Raw genomic sequence first — 13,220 nt, 5'->3', positions numbered from 1 at the left:
GCTGGTCACCACATCGTGTCATCCACTCTGGAGCTTCTCCTTCCCACGCAATGCTCTCCTCCTGGACCTGTCTGTCTTTCCATGGCCTTCTCATTCTAATAGATGTGTCTTGTAAATCTAGCAGGTGATAGGGTGAAAACATGCCGGTGATAAAAAGGAGTGCTTGATGAGATATTAAGTCTCCTAAAGTGTATGTCTGGGCAACAAAAAAAAAAAAAGCATACATCTCAGCAATACATGCATATTTCCGCATGTTGTATATTTTTAAAAGCTCTGCTACCAAAAAATGTACTACTGTTTTTTTTTTTTTTTTTTTTTTTTCCCCCCAGACATAAACTTTTTAAAGTATAACTAAAGGCAAGAAAGTTTTTCTCATTTTGGTTAGAGTGTAAAGGGGTTAGCATCCCTCAGGTTTTTATTGCGGTCTGTACCCCCATTAAGGAGATTACGTTCTCTATTTTTTCTGTTTACCATTATCATTGCACGTGAAAGAAAATTACTAATTTTGGGTTGTCCTTAGAAAAGTAATAGGGGAGAAATCTTCCAATGGGGAAACTAGCACTGCTCACCTGGGTGTCCCAAAGAAATACCCTTAATTTGCAGGGATTTCCTCACTTCCTGTTTTGGCTATGGGACAGGAAGTGAATGAAAATCTCCGTAATGGGACAGAGGTGGTGAGAAAATAAAATCTGATAGTGGTTATAACCCTGCTTTTCCTCTATCCAAAATTCAAAAAACAGTTTTGCCCATAGTTCTGCTTTAAGCCTTTACCCAGCATGTGAGCAGACAGTTGCTTTTTAAAGCCCCTTACACACGGGCCGAATGTCAGGAGACAATGGGCGTTAAAAAAATAAAATAAAATTGCTGACATTAGGCCTGTGTGTGTATGTCGGCCTGTCCGACAGAAGCAGGTTGTACATGCTGGAAAACCAGCAGCTGACCATGCATGCTGGAAAACCAGCAGACACCCGATCAGCGCTTTCAGCCAATGGCAGAGCATGCTGATCAGAGTGTTCTAGCGGGGTCGGGGTGTCCCCATGTCAGAACACAACAGCTCAGTGGGGGAGGTTGCTGAACTAACCTCCCATGGTTAGTACAGCAACTCTGACCTGAAGCTGACAGTTTTTTTTCATGCAACTAGCCTAAAGTCAGGGAATGCAAGCGAGTATGAAGTAGCCAATCAAATCAATTTACAATAGCTGTCAGTTCCCTTTAAAACATACCTGTATTTCTTGCTGGAATGGGGAAATAGAAAGTGAAGGCTAATGTACCTTTTCTGGAGAAAACTGCCCCGGTGGTCCCTTCACTGCTGGTGAAAAGCTGAGCTACTTGGTCACATGTTAGACGATCTGAGCATACGCCACTGGTCCAATGCATCCCGTGTAGGGAGTGAAATGCATCAGGTCCTCTAGTGGGTGGTTTTCTTTTGTATGCAGCTTGTTCTTTTTGCCAGCTCATTATACTTCTCTGGATTCCTTGACATTAAAATGGTTCTAAAAGTTCAATGTTTTTTTTTTTACCTTAATGCATTATCTGGGGCCATCTCGATCCAGTGATGTGCATGAGAGCAGCAGCACTCGCAGGTCTCTCTCTCTCTCTCTCTCTCTCTCTCTCTCCTCATTGGCTCACACAGCAGTGGGAGCCATTGGCTCCTGCTACTGTCAATCACAGCCAGTGAGCCAATTAGAGAGCAGGGGCTGGCCTGAGCTGCACTCTGTGAATAGACACACACAGTGAGCCCCATAGCAAGAGGTGTGGGGGACCCAAAAAGGAGAAAATCGGGGCTGCTCTGTGCAAAACCATTGTACCCAACCATTGTACCCAACCATTGTACCCAACCATTGTACCCAAGTAAAGATAAAAAAATTTTTTTTTTTTTTTTTTTTAATTCTTTCTTTTCAAAATCACTTTAACAGTGTGCGCACTAATCCCTTTTGGTGTGTACTTGGCCACAAGATTTCTGTATGGGGAGGGAAGACCAATATAAACTGCAATCTGGCTCTTCATCATTGATAAAAGCTGACACCTTCATGCAGGAGGTCTGCACTGAAGGAAACCTGAGACAGCCTTTACTCCAGGAAAGGTATTTCATCTCTAGGCCTTAATCCATCCCAGCAATCAAATGACCAGCAGCTGATGGACTGGTATGTTCAGGGCTCTTAATAAATGCAAGCAGAACTGGTAAGGCTGCCCAAACCATTAAAAAGTAGCTGTCCCAGCTTATTACATAATTTTGAGCAACTTCCATTGCATTATAGCATATGTCTGATCGAGGCAGATTAGACTGTGACAAGTCAGTTGCTGGGAAGCAATAACAAATTGCCAACATTGATCCTTACATATTCTGGTTGAAAAAAAGACCCAAGTCCATCTAGTTCAACCAATCCTGTAGTGATCTGGTTATTAGGTTCTAGGCAGCATTTATAAAACACAGTAAGGCACCTTAAGCATATATTAGTGCTAGATGAACAAAAAACACATCGCATTCCTCTCTTCCTGCAGCATCTTCGCATGTTCTTCTAATAGTTCAGGCAGGTGCTTGGAATACTAAACCGATTTGTATCCCCCTTTTTAGTTGCGCTTCCTAAATGACCATTTTCCTATGTGCTTGTTACCGCTGTGTGTATGGTTATTGCACCTCTGTTCGTTTTTATCTTCCAATCTCAAGCCAACAAAGCCTTACCTGGCTCCGGGAATCGTCCAGGAAGCGTGATCCGAGTCTACGGTGATGAGAACAGCGATAAGGTGACCCCCGGGACGTTCATACCATACTGTTCTATGGCACATGCACAGCTATGTTTCCACGGTCACCGCGATGCTGTCAAGTTCTTTGTTGCAGTACCAGGTAATTTGGAATGTTAGACTCTTGGGTGGGGGAGGGGATTGTTGGTGGCACAATTTCAATGGACATATTGCATTTTAAAGTGCAAAATTAAATTTTGTAGCAATGACATAAATCCCCCCCCCCCCCCCAAGAGAACTACAGACCTTGAAAGTGTTGCATTAAATAGAGATGCTTGGGTTATACTGCCGCCTACAAAAAAGATTTGGACATGGGGGGGGGGGGGTGTCTAGGTATAACCCCTTCTACTCCCAGCATGCCTCTGAATGTAATAATTAGCCAGTGCCAAATCGGTTGTCCGAGAACAACAAGGGAAGGCAATAAGCCATTTACTGGAACAGAAAAAAAGGATTCTGGGAATTATAATGTTGGTGACCACCAATTTTATAAATCCTATTGATCACAAATCAGAAGGGAAGAGACATTTTAATAGATGAGAAAATAGCTTGTGTATCATTGAGCATTTAGGCATGTCCATTTAATATTGTCTCTGATTTATTACGTGATTCTTTAATGTAGACTTGTGAAAGTGTGGGAAATTCACACAGACATAATGAAAAATTGTATAAAAGGGGATGACTTTCACCAAAAAATTTATCAGAATGATACAATCTGGAGATTGGACAGCTGAATTCCTATGACGATCTCCACTTTTACTGTAAAAGACAAACTTGGCTTTATTTACCTACAGCTGTGGTCTCCAAACTTTGACCCATTGGCCAGATGTGGGCCGTTGCTTACCTTTCTCTTGCCACCGTGGGACTACACCTTCTGCTATGAGGCACCATTACTCCCACGGACTCCATTAGTGAGGCATAATTCCCCACCAGTGATGGAATACTATTCCTCCCACTGATGCCAATGGTGGGGCGCTATTCCTCCCACTGATGCCAATGGTGGGGCGCTATTCCTCCCACTGATGCCAATGGTGGGGCGCTAATCCTCCCACTAATGCCAATGGTGGGGCGCTAATCCTCCCACTGATGCCAATGGTGGGGCGCTAATCCTCCCACTGATGCCAATGGTGGGGCGCTAATCCTCCCACTGATGCCAATGGTGGGGCGCTAATCCTCCCACTGATGCCAATGGTGGGGCGCTAATCCTCCCACTGATGCCAATGGTGGGGCGCTAATCCTCCCACTGATGCCAATGGTGGGGCGCTAATCCTCCCACTGATGCCAATGGTGGGGCGCTAATCCTCCCACTGATGCCAATGGTGGGGCGCTAATCCTCCCACTGATGCCAATGGTGGGGCGCTATTCCTCCCACTGATGCCAATGGTGGGGCGCTATTCCTCCCACTGATGCCAATGGTGGGGCGCTATTCCTCCCACTGATGCCAATGGTGGGGCGCTATTCCTCCCACTGATGCCAATGGTGGGGCGCTATTCCTCCCACTGATGCCAATGGTGGGGCGCTATTCCTCCCACTGATGCCAATGGTGGGGCGCTATTCCTCCCACTGATGCCAATGGTGGGGCGCTATTCCTCCCACTGATGCCAATGGTGGGGCGCTATTCCTCCCACTGATGCCAATGGTGGGGCGCTATTCCTCCCACTGATGCCAATGGTGGGGCGCTATTCCTCCCACTGATGCCAATGGTGGGGCGCTATTCCTCCCACTGATGCCAATGGTGGGGCGCTATTCCTCCCACTGATGCCAATGGTGGGGCGCTATTCCTCCCACTGATGCCAATGGTGGGGCGCTATTCCTCCCACTGATGCCAATGGTGGGGCGCTATTCCTCCCACTGATGCCAATGGTGGGGCGCTATTCCTCCCACTGATGCCAATGGTGGGGCGCTATTCCTCCCACTGATGCGGTACTATTCCTCCCACTGATGCGGTACTATTCCTCCCACTGATGCGGTACTATTCCTCCCACTGATGCGGTACTATTCCTCCCACTGATTCGGTACTATTCCTCCCACTGATTCGGTACTATTCCTTCCACTGATACCAATGTTGGGGCACTATTCTTTCCACTGACACCACTGATATCCCAGCTTATTACTTGTAACACATTGAGTTGTGGACATAGATCTTATTAGCAGTAGAAGTGCACTGAATAAAAAATCGTCAGAACACAACAGCTCAGCAGGGGATATCGCTGAGCTAACCTCATGTTGTTAGTACAACAGATCCGACCAAAGAAAAAAATGAATAGTGTCTACCCGGCATTCGTGTTTAAAAAGGTTGATAAACGCTGGCCTACCAAACAGTAAAGATAGCCCATCATCACATTAAAGGACGGGGACTCGGGGGTGAAAGCATCTCAAATTTTACAGTAAATGTAATTGTAGAAAACTTCTTGCCATCCTTACTGAAGGTGACCTCTGCTTATGGAATTTTGTCGTCATGCGAATCATTTGGGTTTAGGACCAATTTTTCTTTTTGGAAGTAAAATAGAATTTAAAGAACACATGAAACAGTTTAAGTTGATAAAAATGAAAAGCTGCTGATGCGTTATTTCACTAGGTCAGGTGATTTGCCCGTCCAGTGGTGGCACGCCAGATGCAGCCGGAGAGAAAAGTGCCGCCGCACAACAGGAGCTGAGTAACCTGCCCCAAAAGTCTATGTTGGTGATGAGCGGAGGAGAGGGGTATATCGATTTTAGGATGGGTAAGAGACCGATTCCAGTGTCATTGTAAGATGATGGATTTATGTTATAGACCCTTCTATTGGCTTCTTCTGGAGGTTACTGGGGGTGCTGATCATTAGATGTACTGTGTCAAATTAGGTGTGATCGCTATATATCTCATTGCACCATTATTTCTATTGTTCCCAATTGTATTGGGGTTTAATTTTGTATAGTTGCTGGAAAATTTAACCGCATGCAATCTTACATATGCGGAAGTCTCCACCAGTGATATCTCTGCTTTTACCCAGCTGCCACGGCTATTACTAAGCTACATTATGGTGTCACATTCCCTTCATGGTACACAGTTTCTATTAAACATGTAACAGATCGGAGAGGGTGACACCCCAGTTCCAGGAGGGGCATAGACAACCTACTGCAGGAAAACCTCACCAACGTGGGAGGGGCAGAGACGCAGACTACTGTGTGGAAACCACCATTTTGGCAGTGGCATAGACACAAACTACTGTTGAGAAATCTCATCATGGTGGGAGGGGCAGAGACGCAAACTACTGGATGGAAATCTCACCATTGTGGGAGGGGCAGAGAGACAAACTACTGTTGAGAAATCTCATCATGGTGGGAGGGGCAGAGACGCAAACTACTGGAGGGAAATCTCATCGTTGTGGGAGGGGCAGAGACACAAACTACTGAATGGAAATCTCACCATTGTGGGAGGGGCAGAGACACAAACTACTGTTGAGAAATCTCATCATGGTGGGAGGGGCAGAGACACAAACTACTGGAGCGAAATCTCATCTTTGTGGGAGAGGCAGAGATGCACATTTTTAGGGGGGAATCTCACCATTGTTGGAGGGGTGGGAGACCCTTGGGGCATTTCAAGATTAGTTGAACCCTGCAATTTTAATTCTGTAGCTAAATTGCTTCACCTTGCCATATCCATCGATTGGTGTTTGGTTGGCGTAAGCAATTTTCAGGTCAAAGCTTCCTATATTTCCCCTAGGCACTGTCATTAAATGTGATCTGATACCTTTTTGTACAAACATGAAGCAGTAATGTTCATTCAGGTTCAGAATGAATTTTATGTTTTCCTCCTCAGGGGATGACGCAACCGATTCTGAACATTTAGAAGAATCTCTGCCGTTCGATCCCTCCATGGCCAAAGTGGAGAGAAGCCACCTCATCGTCTGGCAGGTTATGTGCAACAGCAGCAGCGAGTGAAGGAAATGGCCTTGGAACTTGGAAGGACTTTTTTTGTTTGTTTTTTTTTTGCATGATGTATTTTTTCATCTTTTTTTCTACTCTGAATTATTTTATCAACTATTTTAACATTTCGACTGTATGTATATACAACCTTCACAAACCTATTGAAATGCATCATTCTGGCGCAGAAACTTGTGCGTTCTCTGGGCGTGGATTCCGAGTGGACACTTCAGCCATCTTTGTTTTTTTTTTTATTTGCACTGCAGTTTCTGATTTCTTGGCGTTCAATGCCTGCTGACCACCCCTTATTAACAAGCTCCGTCATTGTGCACTCTGCACGGATTTGCCAGCGTTTGCCGTCTCACAATTAACATATCCACGGCGGGACATCTGCTCCTGAATTTAAACTTTCTGAAAACCGATTGGTGGCATGAAGTTAGTGGCTTTCATGATCCATATTGGTTGAGTATTTAAGAAAAAAAAAAACTCTCCTACTGTAACCGTTCTGGCTGTATGAATTCCATTTTCTTTTCCTTTCCAAGGTAATTTTTTTTTTTTTTTTTTGCTGTGTAGGCGTAAAGGTTGTAATCGACTTTATGTTTATTCCCCCAAAATAAGATTGGGGTATATAACTAGTGGACCAAACTTGATTTACAGCGGTGAGGTATACTGCGGAGCAGTTGGCTCTACGAAGAGAGAGAGAGAGAGCAGCCTGTGAGCTTGGATACAACTGGTTGTTGGCGTAGGTCTTCAGACAAAAATGGTTGTTGATTGGTGGAATGTTGGTTCAGATCCTAAATGTTTCTTATGAACGATTGTACCCAGGCTGCTCCGATGTTCATGGCTGGGAGGTGAGTGCAAGTGCGAGAATATCCAAGCGTTAACATGCGCCTCGTTTTTATAACGGTTGGGCTTTGCAGCTTTTTTTTAAATTGCATTTTAATATTGCTGTGAAAATTTTTTAAAGCGAGTTTTTACAACTAATATATTTGTACATTATTTAGGTTCCATCCACAATTTCATATTTGATGAGAGGAAAATGCAGTCTCTTATCTTTATGACTTGTCGGGCAATTATACCCTCTGGAGAGTAAGGTGTTTGATTTATTTTTTTTTTTTTTACTTTAATGGACTAAAATGTGTTTGATCCACCCAATGGGGCTGTAAATGTATAGATGGAGCTGCTGGAGCAGGAAATATATTTATCTGGTTTTGTTCTTGGGCAGCTTTGGCCCATTCAGAGAATAGAGCAAAATGTCAGGTTTACTTTAATGGCGGCAGATGAGAAATCCTCAATATTTCCAGGTGTAGGAGATCCTAAGACTCCTTATCCTTCCTCCCCTGTGACAGCACTAGTGATCTGGGCAACTTCAGGCTATGATGTAGATCTGACATGGGGTTTCCCCTTTTCCCTCCCAGGGTCAAATTATAAACAGCTGTGGGTGTGCCATTAAAGTGACCGTATTGCTTTGCCCTGTATAGTGGAAGCACAGGTTCACTTTAAAGTGGTAGTAAACCCATCGATTTAAACAGTTAAAAAAAAAAAAAAGGCATGCCGGGAATGCTAACTGCGCATTGGCTGTGCTCTCAGCCAAACTATCAAACCATCCAATGGCTAGTGTCATAACGAATCACATGTGCAGCACCATAGCAGTTGAAGATTAAACAGAGGCAAAGATGGCAGCTTTCTTGGCTGAAAACGATAGGGGAGTTTACTTCCACTTTAAGTATAAAATATGGAAAAGACACTTGCCACTGGCGGCAGCCAGAATACGCAAAGTGCACAACTACTACTACCAAAAGTTTTAAAACGAAGCTCCATTATTCTAATCTTTACATTGAAATCTAAACTCCACTAATAAAATGTTCATTTAAATGTATTTGGTAGCCGAAAAAGGACATCAATCCACTTTTTGTGCACCTTATGTTTTTGCAAGCTCAGAATATTGCCTTGTAAATGTAATAGTGGCATCATCACTGTGCTGTACAGAACCTGTGCAGAGAGAAAAGCTGTAGGAGGGGCCCAGCAGGCTCCACCCACTACAGGCTGCCTGCAGAAAAAAAAAACAGCAGGAGGGCGAGGAGACAAGAACAGTCATCCTGCACAAGGCGAGAGAGAGCAGAGCTGTGGGAGGGACCAGTCAGGCTCCCTGCAGAAAAAAGCGACAGGAGGGGGCGGAGACCAGTACAGTAATCCAGCACCAAGAGAGATTGAGAGCAAAGCTGTGGGAGGGGCCCAGCAGGCACCACCCACTACAGACTGCCTGCAGAAAAAAAACGGCAGGAGGGCGAGGAGACGAGAACAGTCATCCTGCACAAGGGGAGAGAGAGCAGAGCTGTGGAGGGACCAGGCAGGCTCCCCGCAAAAAAAAAGCGACAGGAGGGGGCGGAGACCAGTACAGGAATCCAGCACAAAGAGAGTAAGAGCAAAGCTGTGGGAGGGGCCTAGCAGGCACCACCAACTACAGACTGCCTGCAGAAAAAAACGACAGGAGGGGAAGGAGACCAGACCAGTCACCCTGCACAAAGGGAGAGAGCAGCAGTGAGCAGTCTTTATTACAGCAAGCTTCTGTACAGGGAGAGAGTTTTGTGCTGGACTACACCATAAACAGGAAGAAATACACAAGAAATGCACACCAAGTTTCTAGTATAGAATACATGGCTCTTGTATTTACATAGTAATTGCTTTGCCTGGAGTTCTGCTTTAACTCATCTTTTAGAGGCTAATAATAATGAGGACATAGAATATCAATCTTTATATATTTTTCTAGGTATAAATATTTTCTGCCTAAATGCTAAAAATTAAAGCGCTATTAAACCCAAAAGCAAACCTTTTATTATATTGCAGCTTACCAATTCTTAAATGCGATGGCTGCATTCGTTTTGTTTTTTTTAGGCTTTCTTTCAAGCTCTCCAGCAAAATGTATCAGTTGATATGAATGAGGCAAACCATTTAACACTTGCAGGGATGATTTAAATGAATATGATTTTATATATTCATTCAAAATCTTTATCCCTAAAGGAAAAAAAAACAGTTTGCTGTAACGCCTTATAAAGTGTGAGCTGGAGTTTGGCTTCAATTTGTTAGTGTTTTTAAATATGCTAATATATTCAACACTCCCCTCCCCCCTACACCTACAATGGGGCACTATTCCATCTACTGACACCTACAATGGGGCACTATTCCTTCCACTGTTTTCAACGATAGGGCACTATTCCTTCCACTGTTTTCAACGATAGGGCACTATTCCTTCCACTGACACCAACAATGGGGCACTATTCCTTCCACTGACACCAACAATGGGGCACTATTCCTTCCACTGACACCAACAATGGGGCACTATTCCTTCCACTGACACTTACAATGGGGCACTATTCCTTCCACTGACACTTACAATGGGGCACTATTCCTTCCACTGACACTTGCAATGGGATTTTACCTTCCACCGACACCAACAATAGGACACTATTTCTCCCACTGACACTTACAATGGGACATTATTCCTTCCGCTGACACTTACAATGAGACACTATTCCTCCCACTGACACTTACAATGGGGCACTATTCCTCCCACTGACACTTACAATGGGACACTATTCCTTCCACTGACACCAACAATAGGATACTATTCCTCCCACTGACACTTACAACGGGACATTATTCCTGCCACTGACACCAACAATGGGCCACTATTCCTCCCACTGACACCAACAATAGGGCATTATTCCTATCCCGTATTCTCATTATGGGTTGCAATGCCACCTCCTAGTGACTACAGGCGACATGTAAATCTATTTTTTACTCGCACTGACCATGGTCCGGCCCCCCTAAAGTCTGAAGGACACTAATCTGGCCCTTTATTTAGAAAGTTTGGAAAACCCTTCTCCAGAGTTGTTTCACTAATATAGTCACAAGTCCATCTAGTTCAAAATAAATAAATGGTAAAATCCCATATATATAATCCTACACCCACAGTTGATCCAGAGGAAGGTGAAAAACCTGAGCAAAGCATGGTCCAGTTTGCTACAGCAGGGGAAAAAATTCCTTCCTGATCCCCCCCAGAGGTAATCAGATTTTCCCTGGATCAACTTTACCTATAAATGTTAGTACCCAGTTCTATTCTCATACCCATCATGGGTTGCAATGCCACCTCCTTCTGACCACAGGTGTTACTGGACAGATCACCAAGTGAAAAACGGGGGGGGGGGGGGGGGGAGCCAAAAAAAAAGAGAAAACGAATGCAGCCGCCGTATATGATTGGTAAGCTGCAATATATTAAATTTTTGTTTTTGGGTCTAATATTGCTTTAAAACCTACTGCTATTACTGGTTATTTATTCTGTTGCTGGTTTCCTCAAGTATTTTCATGAGGATGCATTGGAATAAAATAAATTCATTAACATACAACTTGGTAAGGGAAGGCAGTGCAATTGGGGGGGGCGGGGGTGGCGTCAGGGCAGGCAGTCGGCTTGTTTGATTTGTCTTTCTAAAAAGCTGTCTAAATGCCTCACCTGATTTTACATTATAATGTATTTAGACCAATCATATGAAGGGATGTTTTTTAGTCGTAGGCAGTAAAATACCATCTTGCTCAGCAAACGTCTCTCTCCAGCTCTGGTCTAGGGGTAATGAATACAGACCTTCATGGAAGTGCTGGCTGTAGCTTTAAGCAAACATTTAGCAATCCCAGAATATAGGGGACAAAGCGCTACAGATGATTATTAAATGCCCACTGCAGCTGTGTGTGTGTATGATTGTGTGTGTGTGTGTGTGTGTGTGTGTGTGTGTGCATGTACAGTGCAATAGGATTTATTGTTGCCAATTCTGCAAACCTACACAGTCATGCGCAGCTGTCTGCGAAGTCGCATCATTGTTTTGGCCACACATGAAATGTAGCAAAATTTTCTAAAATATGTTGCGTTCACTGCTTTATCTAATATGTTGGATAACACGGCCAACTGCTGCCGCCTCTGCAGTTTTGGACTGCCTTGAGTTTAACACCTTGGCGCCGAGCGCACGCAAATCTGCGGCCTCTCAGTGGCCTTGGCACCGATCGACCGCATATTTGCATACAATAACACCCACAGCGCTGTGCCGAGAGCGCGTGTCCTGTACGCTCCCGGCACAGTAACCGACGTCTCACGGAAAGCACTCAATCTAAATTTTCTGATCATGTGACAGCCAATCACAGCGGTCGAATGGTCACAAGCCCCTGCCCGCCCCGCCTCTTGGCATTCCAAACCTCTTAAAGGGCTGTCAGGAGTCGGCACCAAGGGGTTAAAGTGTTAGTAAACCCACAACAGTAAAATCCGTCTATACACAGGAAAGGATGCTTGTTATATTCGCTGTGGAACCTAAGGGGTTAATCTTCTGCTTTGTGTAAAAGGGCTGTTTGATTCTGTCTTCTCTGATCCTTCCCTTCTTTTACTGTTCCCAAACCATTTTCTGATGGAACAGAGGCTAGGAGACAAGCTCAGTTTGGTGTGTATTGCTAGAGAGGTTTTGGCCCAGGGCCAATCAGCACTGTCCAGACAGAGGGTCAGGGGTCATGCAGCCACATAGGACAGTTAGAACAGAATGAAAGGGAAGGCAAAATATGAGCAGTTTAAACTTCAGCTCTAAGGCCTGGTTCACATCTATGCAATTTGCTTTTGATCTGTTTCTGAAGTGCTTTTTGCGTTCTTGCACATGCGTTTTTTTCCTGTATTTTTTTTTTTTTAATGCATTTTGCATTTTCTTTGTATGTTTTATTTTATTTCTTTCTGGGCCAATTTGTTGTTGGGCAAATTAAAAAAGGCAAATTGGGGTAAAATCACAGCAAAAAAAAAAAAGCACACTACATGCTTTACTGCAACTCCATTTAAAGTATTTTTTAACCAAAAATGCACCGTTTTGCGTTTAAAAAAAAAAAAACTCCCTGACCCTTTCCAAAACCGCTGACGCTGGAAAAAAAAAAAAAAAGCATAAATGTGAACGTGTCGCATAGGAAACCATGTTAAATGGACTGTAGCACCAAAAAAAAACGCATAGGTGTGAACCAGGTTTATTGCAAAATTTTAAAAAGCATGCAACCCAACTGCGGCGACTGATAAACCTCCGATCTGTAAAGTTTCCAGATATTTATTGTATAAGTTTATTTAAAATATTAAAAGAAGCTTTGCATTTTGCCTTGCTGAGCCTTAAACACTATCTAGATATAGATACGCGTAGAACCATATTCACTTTTTTTCAAATTTGCAATTATTTTTGGTAATCCTCCTATGCACAAAGCTTGTGCCATTCAAAGGACAGAATTGTTTGTCGGTGTGACACAAGAAACTTTTCTGCTTGCTTTCTAGTAGGAAAACGCCTTCCCAAATCTGCAATTTTGTAGAACACTGAATTTTGCGCTACAGACAAAATCAATAGAATTTTGATTTTGTGTTTTTTATTTTTATTTCATTTTTTCTTCAGTATTATGTTCCAGATATTCTGATTTGCTACGATTTTGTAAAATCTCTGAACAGAATTCTGGATTGTTCTTTCCTCTCTTCCTCGGCTTAGATTTCAGAACAAAACCATGTACCACAAACATGCTATT

The 13,220-nt window shown here is 43.7% G+C and overlaps 1 protein-coding gene across 3 annotated transcripts in view; it reads left to right on the top strand.

Moving 5' to 3' along the window:
• SPAG9 (sperm associated antigen 9) overlaps positions 1-10,847 on the top strand; it is a 94,112-nt gene extending 83,265 nt beyond the window's left edge. For all 3 annotated transcript variants that reach the window (XM_077458767.1, XM_077458768.1, XM_077458769.1), the window contains 3 exons: positions 2,669-2,845; positions 5,318-5,461; positions 6,538-10,847. In XM_077458767.1, the coding sequence (XP_077314893.1) occupies positions 2,669-2,845; positions 5,318-5,461; positions 6,538-6,659 (443 nt within the window). In that variant the 3' untranslated portion in view covers positions 6,660-10,847. The remainder of the gene's footprint in view (positions 1-2,668; positions 2,846-5,317; positions 5,462-6,537) is intronic.
• Positions 10,848-13,220: the final 2,373 nt, after the last annotated feature.

The sequence above is a fragment of the Lithobates pipiens genome, unplaced genomic scaffold, assembly GCF_037356315.1.
Source record: "Lithobates pipiens isolate NorthernLeopardFrog02 unplaced genomic scaffold, aLitPip1_a1.2 Scaffold_28, whole genome shotgun sequence".
Classification (NCBI taxonomy): domain Eukaryota; kingdom Metazoa; phylum Chordata; class Amphibia; order Anura; family Ranidae; genus Lithobates; species Lithobates pipiens.
The sequence above is the reverse complement of the archived record's forward strand: the minus strand, read 5'-3'. Positions and strand labels throughout refer to the sequence as shown.